This window comes from Suncus etruscus, chromosome 9, assembly GCF_024139225.1.
Source record: "Suncus etruscus isolate mSunEtr1 chromosome 9, mSunEtr1.pri.cur, whole genome shotgun sequence".
NCBI classification, from domain to species: domain Eukaryota; kingdom Metazoa; phylum Chordata; class Mammalia; order Eulipotyphla; family Soricidae; genus Suncus; species Suncus etruscus.
In genome coordinates this window covers 22,258,574-22,280,276 of record NC_064856.1, presented here as the reverse complement: position 1 = coordinate 22,280,276, position 21,703 = coordinate 22,258,574, and the positions used below count along the sequence as shown (strand labels likewise).

The 21,703-nt window shown below is 41.6% G+C and overlaps 1 protein-coding gene and 1 non-coding gene across 4 annotated transcripts in view; one reads left to right on the top strand and one right to left on the bottom strand.

Annotated features, from left to right (window-relative positions):
* Nucleotides 1–21,703, top strand: part of CHD6 (chromodomain helicase DNA binding protein 6) — a 238,513-nt gene that overhangs the window by 168,789 nt on the left and 48,021 nt on the right. For all 3 annotated transcript variants that reach the window (XM_049779100.1, XM_049779101.1, XM_049779099.1), the window contains exons 18-24: nucleotides 4,181–4,345; nucleotides 5,717–5,896; nucleotides 7,782–7,892; nucleotides 9,517–9,719; nucleotides 10,372–10,571; nucleotides 11,555–11,714; nucleotides 20,526–20,615. In XM_049779100.1, coding sequence (XP_049635057.1) covers nucleotides 4,181–4,345; nucleotides 5,717–5,896; nucleotides 7,782–7,892; nucleotides 9,517–9,719; nucleotides 10,372–10,571; nucleotides 11,555–11,714; nucleotides 20,526–20,615 — 1,109 coding nt within the window. The remainder of the gene's footprint in view (nucleotides 1–4,180; nucleotides 4,346–5,716; nucleotides 5,897–7,781; nucleotides 7,893–9,516; nucleotides 9,720–10,371; nucleotides 10,572–11,554; nucleotides 11,715–20,525; nucleotides 20,616–21,703) is intronic.
* Nucleotides 19,239–19,369, bottom strand: LOC126019487 (small nucleolar RNA SNORA84). Its single transcript, XR_007499174.1, has one exon. It is a non-coding gene; the product is annotated as a small nucleolar RNA SNORA84 (small nucleolar RNA).

Here is a 21,703-nt window from a genome sequence, read left to right as displayed (position 1 = left end):
TGTTTTGGTCAAACCCAGCAGTACTCTGTGCTTACTCCTTATTTTGTGCTTTGGTATCACTCCTATTTGGGCTTTGAGGACCATATGGAGTAGCAGGGATTGAATTCAGGTAGGCCACATGCATAACAAATGCCTTACCCACTGTACTATCACTCCTGTCCCAGCATTGATGTTTTTAAAAGAGTATAGACCCATTGTTTTATAGATCATCCTAGGGATTGGATGCAGGCTTAATAATACCATCAAAATGATCTGTCTTTCTCATTCACTGTATTAGGAGAAGCAAAATCATTTGATACTATGTACATTGATATTTTAGTGTTATGTGCCAGGCTTCTCTACCACAGAATAGTTCTTTTTCCCTTTAAAATTCTTTTCTTTTCCCTTCCCTTTTCTTCCCTCTTCTCTCCCTTTCCCTCCCCTTCCCTCTTCCTCCCTCTTTCCTCCCTTCCCTCTTCCCTCCCCTTTTCTCTTCCCTCACCTTTCCTCCTCCCTTCCCCCTTCCCTTTTCTTCCCTTCCCTTTCCTCTTCCCTCCTCCCTTCCCTTCTCTTCCCTTCCCTTTTTTGTTTTGTTTGGGAGTCACACCCGACAGTACTCAGGAATTACTTCTGGATCCCCACTTGGACGTCACTCCTAGCAGTGCTTAGGAGACCATATGGGATGCCAGAGATTGAGCCCAGGTCAGCCACATGCAAAAAGCAAACGCCCTACCTGCTGTGCTGTCGCTCTGGACCCTCCCTTTGAAATTAATAAGTTGGGGCTGGAGCTGTGCACGGTGGGTGGGGCACCTGCCAGGAGTAACTTCTGAGCACAGAGCCAGAAGTAATCCCTGAGTGCTGCCAGATGTGACCCAAAAAACAACCAAAAGAAAATTAGTAAGTTGCTTTGGAGAGGTAACTCAATAGACTGAGTGCAATATTTGCATATGGGAGACCTGGGTTTCTTTCCCAACTTTGCAAGTTCTCCCTCTTCCCCCAAGAGAGAGCCATCCTCATACATAGAGCCAACACTAGCCCCAGAATACAGTTTGATATGACTACCAAAACAGTAATAATGGTAAAATACTCTATTTCTCAATATCTCAATCAATTTCTCTTAATTTTTTTCTGCCTGAATTATTCATTTCTGCTGGTTGCAAAGTAGTGATTTTCTTACTTTCACTCTATATTTGTTATTAAACTTTACCGAAAAAGATGAATTTTCCCAGTTTATGTTACTATGGACTCATGACTTATTTGGTGGATTAATTTCTATTGTGTTTATGTTGATATTCTGATAGTCCTTAACTGATGTACACCTATTTCAGTTTAAAGTGTTACTTGGGAATGGTCCATCAGCCTTTGAGTGCTTCCATATATTCTGGCACAGTTTCAAAATGTTCTTTCTGCTTGAGAGATAGTACAGTGAGTAGGGCTCTTATAAACAGCAACTCGAGTTCAATTCCTAGAATTCAGTATCATCTCCTGCACCAGTAGTGGTTTCTGAATGCTGAGCCGGGAGTAACCCCTGAGCATTGCTAGTTGTGGCCCATGACCAAAACAAAACAGAATATATACTTTATCTACACCAGCTCTGAAATGAACCTTTTTTCTAATCTACCTTTGTTTCTTTTTTATAGGAAGTGGTACTTAGAAACCAAGCTTTATATATAAATTATATATATTTAATGTATATAAATATTTATATATTGGTAAAGTTATACTTTTTGCTTTGGGGTGCTAATGCTTTTCAGCTCTCTCATTGGGCATGGCTAAAATACATATATACAGCCTAACATACTTTGATTTGTATATATATGTACATGTGTGTCTACATCAATATATAAAAACATACACATTTGTATATCTATCCTGTGTCTGTTCATATGGACGTTTGGATACACCTGCATACACTTAACCAGTAAATATCATCAAATCCACTCAGACAACATAGACTTATTCTAGTTTTCCTTCTCTCCATATTTATAAATTTCTTCTTTGTATGGAAAATCCTAATTCCTATTTCCCTTGCTAAACATTTGCTTATAAATCCAATCCAGTACTAACACAGAAACTAGTTTCACAATTTCTAATATTACAATGCAAAACAGAAGCCTATTCTATTGATTTAAAATTCTATAACTTGACTATATTTACTCAGTAGGATTTAATTCTGGAGGGGGCAAGGACACAAAAACCTTACATTGTTATTAGTAAGTCTGTTTGGGAAAATCATAATGATATTTTTTCCTGACACTTCTATATTTTGCAGATAAATCTGAGCTTTTCAATATGGTTGAAAACAGATACAGATGTAGGACTAATAAAGCCAAAATACTGTAATTGAGTTTGGAGTCAAAGTATCAGAGTGATCTAATGCTATATTTTCGTATACATCATTATATGTATGCCCATGATCGCATATTCTAAATATACACAGGCACTTGTATTTTTGCCTCCTGAGTAGACTGAGAAATTAGTAACTAGAATAGTGAGACTGAACACTCCAAGAGTATAGAGAATATATTTTCTATTGTTTTTCACTAAAAGTAGCTGGAAATCCTTGGGAAAGAATGGTTGAATCCAGGTCTGTGTAGGGAATGTATATGTAGGAACAAAAACTATGTTATCATACCAGAGAGTAAGGGGCAAGGAGAAGCTGTCAACAACCACTGATCTTTCAAATGCAGACAAACCCTCATTTGTTTGTATGATTGTGTGTTTGCCTCTGGGGATGTGAGGGCATGAGTAGTACAGACACAACTGAGCTTTTTACAGATGCCTCTAAATCCCATTCTACCACCAAAGCTGCTTTTGTCTTCCTTCCCATTTTGGCTTGTTTGTGTCCAAGAACTTGGGATCCTGGGGCCAGGCAGATGATATAGGGCAGTAAGGCCCTTCTTAGATCTCTGGTACTACCTAAGTTCCCCAGAGCCAGGAGTATACCCTGAGGACACTGGGTATGGCCCCCAAAAAACAAAAACTCAAGATCCAATCTTGGAGATGTTCCCAGATGACATAGTTGGATAACGATGCTATTTAAAATATAGCATATATTTAATACATTTAACATATGTTTAAGTGCCTAGCTTCATTGTGTTCCTTAAAAACTAATAATAATGATCACTTTTGGAGGATGTTAATTTGAAAGCTAGCTTATGTCTCCTATGTGAACTGCATATATATATCAGAGTAACAAAAATTGATTAAAAGATTATAATCACTAATAAAATAACATTTAGATTGTGATATCTTTGCAAAAGATAGTCATTATGTGGGATCTTAATTGGGCCAAAGCTTAAGGTATATCTCCCAATTTAGAGTCACTGCAAGGTACAGAGTTGGAATGTATTCAATGATACAACCAGAATGCAGGCAATAAAATGCAGATGTGAAAAACTGTAGGACAGAGAACCTGATCTCCTGAACTAAATCGCAATTAATGAAAAACTCAAATACTGGAAGAATCTGCTGAGAGATACTTGAAACTTACCATCTCAGCTACAATTCATTTGGCCTATTTGAATACTGATCCACAGTGCTTACTCCTGGTTCTTCACTTGGGGATCACTCCTGGGGGTTCTCAGATACATATATATATATGGAATATATCTGATTCCGGGGTTCAAACCAAGGTCAGCAAGTATCTTACTAACTACTATTTCTTTGGTCCCATGATATAGACGAGGTTAAATATACATATTTTGAGATAAGTAGGGCGGTAAGAATACTGAGTATAAAGATAGTTTTTTTTTTTTAATTTCTTTTTTTGGGAGTTTTTGGGGCCACGTTTATTGGTTCTCAGGGGCTACACCTGCCTCTGTACTCAGGAGTGACCTTTGGCATTGCTTGGGGCACTGTATATTGTGCTGGGATTCAAAATAAGCTTGTCTGCATGTAAGGTAAGTGCCTTACTTCCCGTACTATCTCACCAGTCTTAAGAATTCATTTTGGGGGAATTGAAGAGATGACAATGTAGCAGGGAAGGCACTTGGCTTGCTTGCAGCCAACCTGGTTTTTAATCCCTGATGCTGCTTTGATCCCCTTTGCCTTGTAGAGAATGGTTTCTGAGCACATCAGTCCTGTGACCAGTGATTATGATGACTGACCACTCACACCACGTGGCGTTTAAGCATTTTCCGATTTCTTGTCCTGCTGCTATTATATTTGGTGACTAGATATGTTTGATCTTTCTTCCCAGGCTCAGGCCCGATGTCACCGGATAGGCCAGAGCAAAGCTGTGAAGGTGTATCGCCTCATTACCCGTAACTCCTATGAGCGGGAAATGTTCGACAAAGCCAGCTTAAAACTTGGTCTGGACAAGGCTGTTCTTCAGGACATCAACCGCAAGGGCAGTACCAATGGAGTGAGTATGACGGTGCTTATTCTAGAGTTTTAAGGAGCACACAGCCTCTTCTCCCTGGGTTTTCCTCCTGGTAGCTGGCTTAGCATTCACTTTTACTAATTTGAATTAACCTCCACATCTTTGTTGGATAGTTCCAGTAGTAATGGAAACAGGCAATCTCAAGGAACTACACCACATGCAATGAACAGAGTTCTTAACTATGTACATAGAAATCACTATAGATTTTGACCAGATATGATGCTTGCCTTGCAAGCAGCCAGCTATGATTTGTTCCAAACACCACATGGTCCTCTGGACACTGTAGGAATTTGCCTTCAGGGGTGTGAACCCCCACACCCAAAGAAGTCAGTAGATCTTATGCTTTTAACACTAAATAATAATTTTCACCATTGCTTATCTCATACTTCAGTCTTTGAAAGTATGATGTAATCTATTTGATCTTCCAAGGCCCCTCAAAGGTATTTGACATTTCAGAGATGTCCGGCACACTATAGTGACTAAATGAATAAATCATCAGCTTGATACTTTAGATAGTTTTAGATAGACACTTTAGATAAAAGCAAAATAAATTTTCCCCTCTAGGGAGTTAAAAATTACTGTTAAAATGCTGAAATTATTTTTAAAGCGTGAGCAAACAAAGCAAACTTATCTCCTGAATCTCAAGGCTCATAGCATCAAAGGCTGGGAATTAAAACTTAAATGAGTTGTCATTTGTCCAGATGTTTCATATTCTTTTAGCCATGCATATGTTGCTAAGTATAATACTTCAACTTACCAGTGCTGGGAGTCATGGAATTCCCTCATGTGATTGCAATAAAGTGAACCATATTCTTAATTAGAACCAGGAAAGGGTGTTTTGAACTTCCATTTCCTGTTTTCAACAAGCAATTGAGAAGATCACACTTGGCATGGAATCCTTTCTTTAGTTAAGAGATGACATCATTTCCAATACTAATGCATTTATTTCATAATGAATAAGTCATTATTCTTTAGCTCATTTAGACATCTGGAGGTTTTTAAAGATACAGATTCAAACTTAAACATTAAAGATATCCTTTTCAGTGGTGCATCATTTTAATAGCATATGACATATGGTAATAACAAGCATCCTGAAACAAAAGTTAGGGCCATTGAGTCATTTGCAAGGTTTTCTTCCATAGATTCCTATAACAGATTTCTGCCTTGCCTCCCCGCAACTCTTCACAAGTACTTTTCTCTGGGTTTTTATTTTCTGAAGTTTTTCAATCATGCTATTTTTCGGTCCTGTACAATTAGTGGGGGAGCTTTGTACTGAATCATAAAAGCCACGTTGAGGCTGTTTCTCTCCTGTGAATTTTCCACTTTGTGAGTAGCCTTTGGTGTCCTGTCCAGGTACAGCAGCTTTCAAAAATGGAGGTAGAAGATTTGCTCCGGAAAGGTGCTTATGGTGCCTTAATGGATGAGGAAGATGAAGGCTCCAAGTTCTGTGAAGAGGACATAGACCAGATTCTGCAAAGGAGAACCCATACCATCACCATCCAGTCTGAAGGGCAAGGGTCCACTTTCGCCAAGGTATAGGAGGAGCTACTGTTCAGAGTCTCTGTAGGGTGGGAGCTAACCTTCTGCTTCTTTACTGTGCAGACTGTTAAAATTGTCTCCTGCGTGTCTGTTCTGCACGATATTCTGGAGGTGCTGGTTCTTGGGAGATGTCTGATGTATCTAAGAATGAGCCAAGAGCTAGAAAAGATATTCTGCAAACCTCTGATCTTTGATTTTTTATTTCCAGAGGCCAGGAAGAGTTTGCAGTTTCTCTTTCCAGTGACTGCTCAGAGTTAGTCTTGGTTCTCTTACACTGTATACTCCACGTTCCACGTTAGAGCCTTGAGATTTTAGTAAATACCCTCCTTCCAACTCATGCAACTAATACCATTCATCTCATGAGAAAAGAGAGTTTACTTAAAATTCCCAACTTGTAATTGAGATTCCTCTGTCCTCAGCTCTTCCTGTCACTGAATTTTGATTCAATTAATCAGATTCCACACCCCTGTCTTATCACTCTGGAGTTTCTTTTTTTTTTTTTTTTTTTGGTTTTGGGGTCACACCCGGCAGCGCTCAGGAGTTACTTCTGGCATTATGCTCAGAAATCGCCCCTGCCAGGCATGGGGACCATATGGGATGCCGGGATTCGAACCACCGTCCTTCTGCATGAAAGACAAACGCCTTACCTCCATGCAATCTCTCCGGCTCCCACTCTCGGGTTTCTAAAGTCACAAACTGTGTAAACAGTGTGGCCTCTTGGATCAGTCTCCTGTTAGTTAACTGATGGAGCTGTTCAGCTGGGCCTTACTCTTTCCTTTATACTTACACTGCCCAGCCCAGCACCTTTCCCATAAGCAACTATTTAATGAACTGAAAGAAAAATCAGTTTAGTGATATCTTAAGAATTGGGCCGGGTAGGTGGCGCTGGAGGTAAGGTGTCTGCCTTGCAAGCGCTAGCCAAGGAAGGACCGCGGTTCGATCCCCCGGCGTCCCATATGGTCCCCCCAAGCCAGGGGCGATTTCTGAGCACATAGCCAGGAGTAACCCCTGAGCGTCAAACAGGTGTGGCCCAAAAACCAAAAAAAAAAAAAAAAAAAAAAAGAATAAACCTGTTTCAGGCCAGAACAATAACATAGCGGGGAAGGCATTTGCCTTGCACACAGCAGACCCAGCAGATCCGGGACCAGGAGTGACCACTGAGCATCACCAGTGTGACCCCAAAACCAAAAACAAATAGGGGGCTAGAGCTATAGCACAGCAGTAAGGTTTTTGCCTTGCATGCGGCCAACGTGGGATAAACCTGAGTTCAATTCCTAGCATCCCATATGGTCGATCCCCTGAGCACTGCAGGGTGTGGCCCCAAAATACTACTATACATATACATATGTATACATATACAAAATACATACTACTATAGTATGACATAGGAAGACATAGGAAGTAAGACATATGAATTGTCTTCTTGCTTCTAAATTTAAAAATAAAAATAAAAAGATGCTGTGGGCTAAAGTTATTAGTTCATCACCAAATCTTTTTTTTTTTTTTTTTTTTTGGTTTTTGGATCACACCTGGCAGCGCTCAGGGGTTACTCCTGACTCTATGTTCAGAAATTGCTCCTGGCAGGCTCAGAGGACCATATGGGATGCCGGGATTCAAACCACCGTCCTTCTGCATGCAAGGCAAATGCCTTGCCTCCATTCCATCTCTCCGGCCCTCCTCACCAAATCTTAGAGATCTAAAACAACAACAACAGAAACAACAACCCAGAAAAAACACTTTGAAAACTTTTACATTCAGTTTGGAGGCTCTCAGCGGACTTCATGTCGGATGCAGATGGATTTTCTGGCATATGTAATATAACAGGTGTCTTACTAGTTTGTATTCTGTTCAAACTCAGTGTACTGGCTCTTCTTTGCAGGCTAGCTTCGTGGCTTCAGGAAATAGAACCGATATTTCCTTAGATGACCCGAATTTTTGGCAGAAATGGGCTAAAATAGCTGAACTGGACACTGAAGCAAAAAATGAAAAGGTACAATGATACAAATATTATATTGAACATTTCACTGATATTTTACAGGATCACAAAGCCCCGCATATCTCAAGCCACTATTTCTTTTTGAGCCTCAGTTCTTAAAATGAGATATGTAGCAAACAAGTTCTGTGTACAGAACTTAAAAATGTTACCTGTTACGATTTTAAATGCTAACTGGGGATAGGGGAGCTAGAGAGATAATACAGGTAGGGAGCTTACCTTGTATACACTTGATCCAGGCTTAATCCCTAGAATCCCATATGGTTTGCCAAGCCCTGTCAGTAATAATTCCTGAGTGCAGAGCCAGGCATAAATCCTGAGCACAGCAGAGTATGGTTTGATCCCAACTCCTCAAAATTATAAAATAAAATGTTGGTTAAGCATAATGATTAAATTAAATAAAGGCAAAGGGAGATAACAGGTTAGCTGAAGAGATAGTCCAGGGATAAGGTGCTTGCCTTGCATGTGTTTCAAATCCCAGGCACTATAAATGCCCCTAGCTATATGCCTTTGGACACATGCTTGACTTCACAAGGTTGTGAAAAAGGGCCATGTCCCATTTGTTTTGGCCCACATTGTGAAGCTGGAGACTACATCCATGAGTGTAGTGTCACATTGTAAGATGCCCACTACTGTTAGTGTCTCTTTTCTGCTCTCTGACCCTTTACCTCACTTGATGCATGCCCGTGAGGCAAACACTGAACTCTGATACACCCACAAACCTCTAGGGGATAGTCCCTTCTCATATCTCACTGAATGACTAGCTCTAACTATAGGATTCCCCCATAAAGTTCCCATACAGGAATGGGAAAGATGAGGAATAGAGATTTCTGCAGCCCCTTTGGTAATCAACTTTTAAGTGTTTTGTTAAAGTTATGGTCAAGAAGGGACTCTATGTGGGGGAAAAAGGAGACAGTATGAAGCAGGTGGAGACATCAAGGTGGGAAGCAAAGTGATTGAAGTAGGGACACTAGAAATGTATCTGTGCTGCAAAGTACAGTAGTCGAACACAACCCATTGTAGGGGCAGAGGGACTATCTGTAAATTATAGTGTCTTAACTAGTAAAGCAATGATGGGTATGGCCATGGAAATCTCTGGGGAACTAGGGTTTATATTTTGGTAAAAGATAAGAGGTTAATAGTTGGTGCCAGTGGACAGCAGAAAATAAGCCAGCAAGAATGTGTCTTTGTCTTCAGAAAGTTGCTGTGCAGATGGAATTGCGCAACTTGCACATTCTCCAGAGCACAGACTACCTCTGTGTGTTGGCAGAATAGCTAGGGCACCCACTCCCTTCTTTCTTGACAAGAGCAGACTGCCACTCTGGCCCCTGTGGATCTTTGTCTGCCCATACATAACCCTATTGGAGCGACTGTAGAAACAGCATATGGCAGTGGTAGCAGTGAGGGCTGGGAAACATGCCAACTCAGAGAGTGCCTGAATACCACCCTTTCTGTCTGTGGTGCATGGCAGGTGTGCTGGGAGCACTTTTCCCTCTGGAAAGACACAGGAGTGGCTTTTTTTTTCCTAAATGTGTCTTCATGAACAGCAGCAGAACCTGCTTATATATTGCGGGGTAGAGAGAAAGGGGCTTTTCTTCCCAACAGTTTTCTCTGTTTCTAGGAAAGCTTAGTGATCGATCGGCCTCGAGTGCGAAAACAGACCAAGCACTATAACTCCTTTGAAGAGGATGAGCTCATGGAGTTTTCTGAGCTAGACAGTGATTCTGATGAAAGGCCCACAAGATCCAGGCGCCTCAATGACAAAACCAGGCGCTACCTCCGAGCCGAATGCTTCCGGGTAGAGAAAAACCTGCTCATCTTTGGGTAGATATTGGCTTTGCCTTTTTGTTCTTGTCCCCTTTGTTTTTGGTTCAAAGGTGTGTCCTAGTGTGCTTCACAATCAGCTCTGGAGTCTGGGGGTGGAGGAGGGTCAGTTGGCACCAGAGAACTAGCTTTTCTTCTAGGACCCTTCCCCCTTTGCCATTGTCTGCTCTGCTGCCATATTGAGGACGTGCCATGCTTTTCTCATCTGCTTGTCACAGCAAATCTCTGTTACTAATTTGCTGCCTGGTACTGATTTCCTGCTTCGTCCCCCAAGGATGTATAAGAAGTCAGTGCAACAGATGTTACAGTTAAGGCAGGATTTGTGCAAGACTCTGGCTGTTTCTGAAATAGAAGGTTTAGTTTCAGGGTGCTCAGCCATTGCTTTTGAATACTGCAGCTGGACTGTTTTCATTCCAAACTTATTCCCTGCTTGGAGTATTTTCATTCCTTCCTCCTTAATATTGTAGTGGCTCTATAGGAAACTCCGTGTTCAGTGTCAAGATCGCTGTTGTGATATAGTATGCTATCCTCAAAGGCCTTTCTTGATAGTAGACTAATAGACTTGGTAGAGCTAAGTCCTCAGCTTTTCTTTGCCCTGCAGTGGAATGGGCTTACATCCCTTCCTCTCACCTTTCTGCATGTCCACTTTCAGCTGGGGTCGGTGGAAGGACATCCTGACTCATGGGCGATTTAAGTGGCATCTAAATGAGAAAGACATGGAGATGATTTGCCGTGCCCTGCTGGTATACTGTGTCAAGCATTACAAAGGCGACGAGAAGATCAAGAGTTTCATTTGGGAACTTATCACACCTACCAAAGATGGACAGTCCCAGACCCTTCAGAATCACTCAGGTGAGCATTGTCAGGGCTCTGCCTGAGAAGTACAGTTTCTATACATGTCATCCCTCTTCCACGTCAGCCCCTTTTGTGTGCTTATTTCTAAATATTGTCATATGGTAAATTATTAAGACACTTTCAATTCACCCTCAGAATCATCTGTTATCTGATTTGGGTTGAGAGAGAAGGGTGAGTGTTTGGCTCATACCTAGCAGTGCTCAGAGATTATTCTCATTCTGTTCAGTGATGTGCACACGAGATCATAGTGCAATCCCAGGGATGGAACTATGAGGTCAGCTGTGTGCAAGGCAAGCACTTTACTTAACCTTACTTACCTCTTGGCGCCTGTGATTTTGTTTATTTGTTTTGGGGCCACACCTGGTAATGCTCAGAGGTTATTTTGGGCTTTGCACTTAGGAATTACTCCTAGCAATGTTTGGGAACCATATGGGCTGCCATAGATTGAACCCAGGTTGGCCATATGCAAGACAATCACCCGTAGTACTGTTGCACCAAACCCATATGTCTGATGTTTTAAGTTCATCTGGGCCCTCTTAAAGTCTTCCCCTCTGTCAGTCTCGTCCACTCACCAGACCATCACAGTGTTTCCTCTGAATTGGGTAATCGCCCTTTGTGCTATCTATCTGTGGCTTGCTTTTGACTGACCAAAACCACCTCTCTCCAGGTCTCCTTATGCTCTGCTTCTCTTTGTATGCTTGGCCATAATTGACTAAAGGTTTCCAGTCAGGTCTCCTTTCTGTCCTGCCCTGACTAGGTTATAAGTCCCTGAAACTTTACTTTCTTGATCTTGTCAGGGTTATCCATAGATTTTTAACTACCTGAAGGAATGGTCCTTGGAACAGACACAATCTATCAGACTTATTTATTGCTTGGGCTGAGGGGAGGGGTCTGAAACCTGGGACCATCATGTATAGCCCCACTTCTATATAACCCTAATTCAGTTCCTCCATTGACTCTACACTGCCTTTTGGTTTCAGGATTGTCTGCTCCAGTCCCTAGAGGGAGGAAGGGGAAGAAGACGAAGAACCAGCTGTTGCTCCCAGAGTTAAAGAATGCTGACTGGTTGGCCACCTGCAATCCAGAAGTGGTCTTGCACGATGACGGCTACAAGAAGCACCTCAAACAGCACTGTAACAAGTGAGTTTTCCCCTCCTTTCCTCTCCCCTGCATACCTAGACAATGGGCAGGGACATGGGAGACCACTGCAGCTCCTGCATGCTCACGCAAGATCTAAAAAGGCAGGATATGTGGTCTAAACCAGGTTAGACAAGTCACAACTCTCACCCCTTATGCCAAGTTGCTTCCTTTTCAATTTCCTATTGTTATGGAGGTATTCACTAGGTACACATCTGAAGTGGTAGTCTTTATGTCTTTCGTGTAATAGCAGGAACAAAGTGATAGGAATAGAAACTTTTTTTTGGCAAGATCCATTTTGGAGAGTTTATAGCATTTGTGCTGTGCACCAAATGGTGACAAGTTTGCATATGTATTCTGTATAGATTTATCTCTCAGAATTCAAAGTGCCCTTGAAACCATCACCTTCAGCTTCATAAGACAAGCAAGGAATTTCAATTTCCCCCAGCATTTCCAGCAGGCAGAGAGAAATCCTGCCTCTCTCCACCGGTTATAAAGTTGATTACCTTATAAATTAATATGCTTACTCTCATTCACTGCTGGTGGGAATGTAGACTGGCACAGTCTTTTCGGAAAACAATATGGACTTTCCTCAAAAAACTAGAAATTGAGCTTCCATTCACCCCAGCAATACCACTCCTAGGAATATACCTGAAGACCCCCCCCCCAAAATATGCAGGAAAATTACCTGCACTCTTATGTTTATTGCATCACTGTTCACAGTAGCCAGAATCTGGAAATAATCCAAGTGCCCAAGGAAAGATGAGTGGATAAAGAAACTATGGTACATCTACACAATGAAATACTATGCAACTGTTAGGAAAATGAAGTCATGAAATTTGCTTATCCATGGACAGACATGGAGAATATCTTGCTAAGTGATATGAGTTAAAGGGAGAGGGACAAACAGATTTATCACACTCATTTGGGAGATATTTTTTAAAAAATCTCATAGAATGAGTTATAATATCTAAAATACTTAAAAACAAAAATGATGGGGGGATGCAATTAAGATAGAAAAGGGGCCACTATGACAATAGTTGAATATTATCATTGTAGGGACTGGAGCAATAACACAGCAGTAGGGCTTTTTTTTTTTTTTTTGCCTTGCACATGGCAGATCCAGGACAGACCTGATTCGATTCTCTGCCTCCCATATGTTCCCCCTATCCAGGAGTAATTTCTGAGCGCATAGCCAGGAAAAACCCATGAGTGTCACTGGGTATGGCCAAACAAACAAACAAAATTATCATTCTAGATAAGGACTGCAAATTGAAAGGAAGTAAAGTGATATGCATCATACCCCTTCAATAACAGTATTGAAAACCACAGTGTCTAAAGCAGGGGGTCTCAAACTCAATTTACCTGGGGGCCGCAGGAGGCAAAGTCGGGGTGATCCTTGAGTACAAAGTCAGTAGTAAACCTTTAACATTGGGGGATGTGACCCAAACAACTAAAACAAAACAAAACAAGATTCCTCTAGGGCAGGGCCACAAAATGTTGTACGGAGGGCTGCAAACGGCCCTCGGGCCGTGAGTTTGAGACCCCTGGAAAGGGAATAAAAAGAGAGAAAAAAACTGTCTGCCATAGAGGCAATCTGGGAGTGGGAGGATGTGGACAGGAGGAATTGATGGCAGGAAATAAATGCTGGTGTTGGAACGTGGTATGACTGAAACTTAATTATCAACACCTTTTAACTCTGTTTTTTCATGGTGATTTAATTTAAATAAAAATTTTTATTAAAAAAATGTATGGGGCCAGTGAGGTGGCGCTAGAGGTGAGGTGTCTGCCTTGCAAGCGCTAGCCAAGGAAGGACCGCTGTTCAATCCCCCGGCGTCCATATGGTCCCCCAAAGCCAGGGGCAATTTCTGAGCGCTTAGCCAGGAGTAACCCCTGAGCATCAAATGGGTGTGGCCCAAAAAAACAAAAAATAAATAAAAAATGTGTATGTAGGGACCAGAGAGATAGCAGAGCAGTAGGGCATTTGCCTTGCACACAGATGATCCAGGACAGATAGTGGTTCAACTCCCAAGCATCTCATATGGTCCCCCATGCCTGCCAGGATCCATTTCTGAGTACAGAGCCAGGAGCAACAGCTGAGCGCCACCGGGTGTGACCCAAAAACCAAAAAAAAAAAAAAAAAAGTATATGTAATATAAACAAAAAGTAATTATGTTTTGCTAGATTTTATCCTGCATCTGTAGAATATCAACCTATATCAGTAGTTCTATAGCTCCTGGGTTGAATTTTCTATTTTTCTCCCTTTCAAATGAAGTTTAATCCTTTCCTTTGATTCCCCTCCCCACCCCAAATAGGCCTCATTTCCAATATTGTAAATAGAAATAGCTATGTTACCAATGAGCAAGTTCTTTGGAGAAAGGGGATCAAAAGCACCTGCTGTTGTTAGGAGAACCTGAAGCAAGACCTGAGATCAGGGCTCATGGGGATTAATCTGAGTCAGAGAGGGGAATATTTAAGTAAGAGATTGCTGATGACAGACATTGTCTAGCAGGCTGACCAAAACACCTTATATGAAGAACAAACCTTATTTCGTGAACAAAGGAGATGTGTAATAAAAGATGTACATTTTGTTAAAAAAAAAAAATCTAGCACTAAATGACCACCTGAGAGAGTGTGTCCTAATAACAACATTGATCCTGAGGGCCTAGACTAGGGTTCTTACCATAAGAGCAGAAAGGGTCTAACATGAAAGACATACTAAGGAAGAACCCATAGGGGTTCTTTTTGCTAGATTTTATCCTGCATCCCTAGAATATCAGCCTATATCAGGAATGTAGCAAGCATCTTAACTCCATGTTTGTAAGCCTCAGAGCTGGAAGAATGGCAGTGGTTGGAACCAGGGCAGTCAGAACCATGACATTGGCTAAAAGGTGAACAAAGGTCTTAGGTTTTGTTTCACTTGACTAAGTTACAGTGACATTTGGCTTTCCCTTCTGTATAGACAGATTGGTGGTGAGGGTCAGGGGAGAGGACTGGAGAAAGTTTCATGGAACTTTCCCTTGACATGTTGGGAGATGGTCATAGTTAATGGGAAGTGGTCACAACTGATGAACAGGACAAGTGTTGACCTTTGAGGAATCCAGATTCAAAAAGGACCATCCTGTAAGATCTTTCCTGAACCTGAGCAATGGGAATTAAAGAATTAATGTGCAATTAAATGCTTCTTTGGTTTCTGAGAGGCTGGATATTGCTTATTGATTTGAACCTAACAGGGCTTACTGTCCTCGTTAGTTCAGGCAAAACTAGAGATGCGGAGCAGGAGGGAACTTGGAGCTCGCCCCAACCCATTTGAGAGTCTGTGGGCAGAATCCTGCAGGGAGTCTTTCAGTCTCTGTTTCAGCAGTTTCCCTTTTCTCAGCAAGGCTCATTCATTTGTCGTCTGATTCACTTGCATTGCCCTTCTGTTTAACTGAGTCCCAAAATCTCCTTCTTTGACGTTCTCACCTTTGGATCTTGGTCTTGGTTTTTTTCTTGAGGCAAAACAAAGAATAACATGAAATGGCTATTAGCTTCTGCAACTGTAGACTCTAGGTCAGGATTGCCCAGATTTTAATCCTGGCTAGCAAGCACCCCCTTTTCTTTCTTTAGAAAGTGAGACTATGCATTTTTACTCCTTAACTCTCACCCCCCCCCAAACATCACTAACCCACATTACTCTTTTTAACTTCAGTACTGCACAATCCTAATCACAGACCAAAGCCGTGCATTGTGTGTAACAACTCCAAACTGTTTCAAGAGACATAAAATAGACACATATTTCTTTCGAATATTTTGTGTTTTTTCTCTGACAGCTATAAGTCTTACTAAATGTTCTCTTATACAGTGACGATTCTAACCACTTTTTATCTTCTCTTTATGAGCTGTTCAACAAGGAATTTTGGTGAAAGAGTCCCCCAGTTTAATGCTTAGGATTGAACCATGTCATGGGAATTGTTGGACTTGTTCTTATGGCCCCCATATGTGCCAATAACACCATGTGGCATTGCTCCTTTTTTTGCATAGGCACATTAAAATGGGAAAATACTATACATACAAATAAGATACTATCTAATAGAGATTGGAACACACAAATCTTTAGTACAAAGGGACCTTACACCCTGAACATTGACATAACGACCTGGCACAGGCTTCAGAAGAAAGGGCATTTTCCATTCACCCCTGAACCAGGGAAGCTATCCACGAAACATCTAGGTTTGTCTATAACATCACCTGGAAGCAATCCTCTACCACGGAAGACCCTACCACTGCTCAGACATCAACCTGCTCAAAAGAAACTTCCCTTAACACTGAGAAGACTTAACAACAACAATGACCTGCTTACGGGACAGGGCTCCCTGCATTGCCCTTTAATGGTGAGGTGAAACGAGAGGACACTCCACATCCTGACTTCAATGTAGGATATGCAGATTCTAGGATCTTTAATACAGAAACATGATACCAACAACAGAGACTGTGTGAAAAATAAAAGTGTGTTGGCACTACAGACAATGTTTTGGATTAGACGATCTAGCTTGCCTGGAGCCTAGAGTTGGTCTTATGCCAGGAAACTTCAGGGGTAGGGTCTCTTTGTATTTAGGCCAAGGTTATTCCTTTCCATGCCCCTCATATTTTGTTGGGCCTATGAAAACAACAATTGCCACTCTAACACCGTTTTTACTGTGCTCCTTTGACTCTAATCCTTAGAAAAAAAACACTTAAAATTTGAGGTTAACTTAAGCTAATATGCATGTACATGAAAATGTAAAAAATACTATGCCTCTAATGTTTAAGGAGTTACGTAAGTTTTATGGCTTTAGATTGCCTTGTGTGCTGTTAAGAAATATTATAATGTGTTACAATCTGGGGACTTGAGGGACAAAGTAATTGTACATGGATTTTGTTTTATTTATCTTAATGTTCTTTGGCTGAAAGTTCAAAGTTAAGATATCAGCAAGGGGACTTCTTCTGAGAATTATGTTATGGGTGATTGTCCTTCCACTGTAACTATACCTTGTCCTCTTTCTTTGCATCTTTGTTCTCATAATTAAAAATTAAAAATTAAAAAAAAGAGAGAGAAAGTGAGACTATGGCCAGAGTGATATCACAGTGGGTAGGGCATTGGCCAAGCATGCAGCCTACCTGGGTTTAATCCCTGGCATCCCATATGTTCCTCTGAGCCTGCTAGGAGTGATTCCTGAGTAAGAAGCTAAGAGTAACCCCTGAATGCCACCAATTGTGGCCCAAACCCCCTACTCCCTCCAAAAAATAAAGTGAATATAGACCCTCCTACCTCTCAGTGTTCCTGTGAGGATAAGGTGAGCTCAAATTTTTGACACATAGTCAAAGAATTATTGCTAGTAGTTGTACGATATTTAGGGGCACAAAATTACATACAGTCAAAGGAACTTCCAAAAGTTAAAAAAAAAAAACAGAGCCAAGTTTAGGTGCTAGAACACATTTCTGGTATGTGTGGCCCTCAGCACCACTGGGTGTGATCCTTATTTAAAAAGTATAGGGAAAAAAATTGGGGGCCAGAGAGATAGCTTGGCGGTAGGGCATTTACCTTGCATGCAGAAGGACAGAGGTTCAAATCCCAGCATCCCATATGGCCCCCCAAGCCTGCCAGGAGCAATTTCTGAGCATAGAGCCAGGGGGAACCCCTGAACGCTGCTGGGTGTGACCCGAAAAACCAAATCAAAAAAAAAAAATAATCTTAAAAACATCTACTACAGATCTGAGTTCAGAGATGTCAGCATAGTGATGATCTGCCCAGAGAGTATAGATACATAGCTGAATAAAGGGGGTCCCAGGCCAGAGCGATAGTACAGTTTGCCTTGCACATGGCCAACCCAGGTTTTTCATCCTTTATGGTCCCCCAGTCTCCACCAAGAGTAATTTCTTTTTTTGTTTGTTTGTTTTTGGGCCGCACCTGGTGACACTCAGGTTACTCCTGGCTATGCTCAGTAATCGATTCTGGCTTGGGGGACCATATGGGACGCCAGGGATCGAGCCAAGGTTTGTCCTGGATCAGCCACCTGAAAGGCAAATGCCTTACCACTGCGCTATCACTCTGGCTTCCACCAGGAGTAATTTCTAATGCAAAGCCAGGAGTACTCCCTGAGAACAACCAGGTGTGGCCCAAAAACTAAAGCAAAAACTGAAAGAGGACCCTTGAGTACCTTCAGAGGAGATACTCTGTTTCCTGATTTGCATGCTAGGTTCACATGCACGTTCAGTTTGTCAAGATGACAAATATGGCAAGCTGTGTAAAACACATTGTACTTTCTGGAAGTGTATTTCATAGAACCAACACTTTTTTTTTTTTTTAAAGAAAGATGAGAGTAAAGCAATATTATCACTCAGAATATAAATGAGCTTTATTTGACCAAATAAATGTTAGAAATCTTTCTCCAGCTCTCCTACCTGAATTCAAATGTCTGTGGAAAAACATCTTACTCTAGAGGAGGGGCCTCAGAGAAATTGTTCCATCTGTGTTCTGAATTTATTTTATTTGATTTGGAGAATAAATAGAAAATACTGGCTTTAAATCTAGTTTTCTTCTGCAGATACTGCCAAGTAATCAACACATTTGCTCCTCTTTAGAGAAACAGAAACAGCTCTATCTGTTATCTTCAGGAAGCCTTGCTCTGATTGAGTTAGATAAAAGCTAAATGTAAGAAATTCTGTGCTTAAAACATCCTCATTCTGGTTCTTTGGTGTTGGCGTTTTGGTCATATCTGACGATACTCAAGAGCTGGCTGTTCTTGACTCTACTCATGAGTGACCCCAGTGATGTTTGGGGGACCATATGGTACTGGATTGAACACTGGTTGACCCACATTGCAAGACTAGCACCCACGTACCCCTGTAGTCTCTCAAGTCCCATCATTGTGGTTCTTTCTAAGTAAGTTACTAAGAACTTTACCCAGCTGGTAAATGAATAGTTGACAGCTAGAAATTTATAGTTATGATGGTGCTTTTTTAAAAAAAAAAAAAAAAAAAAAAAGACTTGTATTAGCTGGGAAGATAATACAGTAGGCAAGGCACTTGCCTTGCACACATCCAAGCAGGTTTGAACCCTGACACCCCATATGGTTCCCCACATACCACCAATGCCTGAGCACTGAGATCCTTGAACACTGAATGTAGCCCAGAAGCTATGTGTTAACTGACAGCATGGTTTAGGAAGGGTACTATACTAGAAAAGGAAAGGTTCTTTCCATGCTTAAACATCTAACTTTCCATGTTGCCACTACAACTGGATCCCACAGTGGTACTTTCTGAGACGTCACAATCCTCTTTTATTAGCATCTTTTGAACCAGGATTCTTTAACCATTTTACATCTGCAGATTGGCACCTGTCCTGTGCCACAGGCCAGCATTTAGAACCACAGTAGCATACCAGTGGTTTCAACCTTCTACACATACACACTGCGGCCCAGTCTATGGACTGGTAGTGTTTTAAACAACTTATATGGAGATCAGTTCCTATATAAGTTTATTTACATGTGCTTTTATTTTTTCCCCCCATGTATTAGTGAGCAGGCTATGAAGGCTGCTGAGGAAAACATCCCCTGTGCATAAATCATAGATTGCTTTGGCCCCTGTGCCCCCATGGAGAACTGTACATGAACAGCAATGTCTAGTAATCATAGGACAATGGGCTTGGACTTGGTTTTGGTTTGGGGTCATACTCAGAAGTGCTCATGATTTACTCCCGGCTATATGCTCAGGGATTATTCCTGGTGGGACTTAGGGGACCATATGGGGTGCCACGGATCAAACCTGGGTTGTGCAAGGCAAGTGCCCTTCCTATCCATTGTACTGTTTGCTCCATACCCAATGCTTGTTCTTTTATGGCCTTTCCACTTGTCTAAGCAACTTTACAAGTACTCCTTTGAACCTCTTTGCAGCTTATCCTTGAACAAGGAACATCTTGTTCAAGAAATATTCAATTTCTCTATACCTACCCTTATTCTCATCTGGAAAGGAATGTCTTTATGCCACAGAACCGTCCCTCCCCTCTGTCCTGCATTTATCTTCTCTGCTTTGCTGCTCTCACCTTTGACAGCTAGGTGGCACTCAGCACCACAAGAGCATGTTCATTGTGTACTTGGGTTATGTATCTCACAGTACCCAGAATAGCAGTATGGCAGCATGGTTGGCATGGAACAAGGCACATAGTAGCTGTCCAACACTTTGTCTCAAATATTGCTTTTTTTCCTCAAACATACCCTCAGAGCCTGAGTATGGTTCATGCAGAGTCACAGTGAACTGAGAGCTCAGGAAGAAAAGACACAGTTATGTTCGAGAGCTTTGTCCCAGGAAAGGATTTTTAAATGCTAATATGTACATGTGAAGCTGTTGTACAGTTGGCTGTACATGCTTAGTAAGCTGAGGCTGGAGAACTCAGAGGGGCAGCATATTTGCCTGTTGCCATGAGTTTAGTGCCCAGCTCCACATGCCCCACACCAGTAAAGGTGAAAACTGGCAGGCATTTCAGAGGGAGCTGTGCTTCAGGGGCCATATGGCTCTTTTGAGGAGTGGTTGGGTATTGTTTAAGAAGAAGATGGAGCAGGAGCCCTGTGGTTTCTGTAGGTCCAGAGGATCACAAGCATCATAACAGATTGGATGCATTTCTTACTGTGAGGCAGATCTGAGTAACTTAGTATCTGCCATCTCTACCTAGTGTTTTCTCCTGTGTTACTTAAAGCATAGATATTCCTGATGTCCACCTTGGGCCCAGGGTGGGAATTCTCAGATAGTGTGCATCGTTTCTAAAGTGTTGGCATCATGTGTGTTTGTCTTTTACAGGGTACTGCTGCGTGTCCGGATGCTGTACTATCTTAAAGCTGAAATTCTGGGAGAAGCAGCTGATAAAGCATTTGAAGGGACTCCTGCCAGGTAAAACAAGTCAGCCTCAGCTCTCAGGGCTAAAGAACTGATGAAAGTATCTTTTGATCTATGGTACTGAGGGAACATGCTTCTGCTTCAACAGACCCATGGTTTACCTGTTTACCTGGATAGTAAAGCAGGCAGGGAGAGGGGGAGTAAGTCAGGTCATCTAAAGTGAAATAAAGGAAAAATAAAGTTTTAAAAATGCAGCTTTTGGGGGGCTGGAGAGATAGCATGGAGATAAGGCGTTTGCCTTGCATGCAGAAAGATGGTGGTTCGAATCCCAGCATTCCATATGGTCCCCCGAGCCTGCCAGGAACGATTTCTAAGCGTAGAGCCAGGAGTAACCCCTGAGCACTGCTGGGTGTGACCCAAAAAAACAACAAAAAAGAAAAATGAAGCTTTTGGTGAATGTTTTGTTTAGGTCCCCCTCCCCTTAGTGCCATAAAGCTGATTTCAAAGTATCCATTTTTCTAATTTTTCAAATCAGTATAGAGGATGAGCAAATAGTACCTATATACTCAGTATAAGCCAAGTTTTTCCGGCACAAAATTTGTGCTGAAAATCCCGAACTGGCTTATACTTGGGTCATACAGGTTATTTGATTCGTTGTGTACGCTCAGAATCTTCTGCCACTTGCTGCAGGGAGCAGTGCTTTAGCTCAGCCCACAAGTCGAGGCTGAGCTGAAGAGATAGGCGGCTGAACTGAACTGGATGCCACTGAATTATTTAATCCACAATATTCTGCACTTTGTATGAGACCGACAGCAGTGATGCTGATATCTGCGAGCTCAGTGATGATGATAATGTCTATGCTGATACCCCCACATCAGATACATCTGAAGCTCTGTTTGGGGACATACAGATGAGGAGGAGGAAGAATTCAGTTTTGAAGGATTTTAACCTTTGGGATTTAGCTTGATTACCTGTTAAGCTACAGTTTTCTGCACTTTATTTAAAGTTTTAAAGTTATTGTTGCTAGTTTATAGTTTTTCTTTAGCAATAAATATTGAAAAACTGATTCCTCAATTATTGTAATTGTTTTGGGTATACATTTTTTATTTTGAAATTTACCAATGGCTGCTGCATTTTCCACC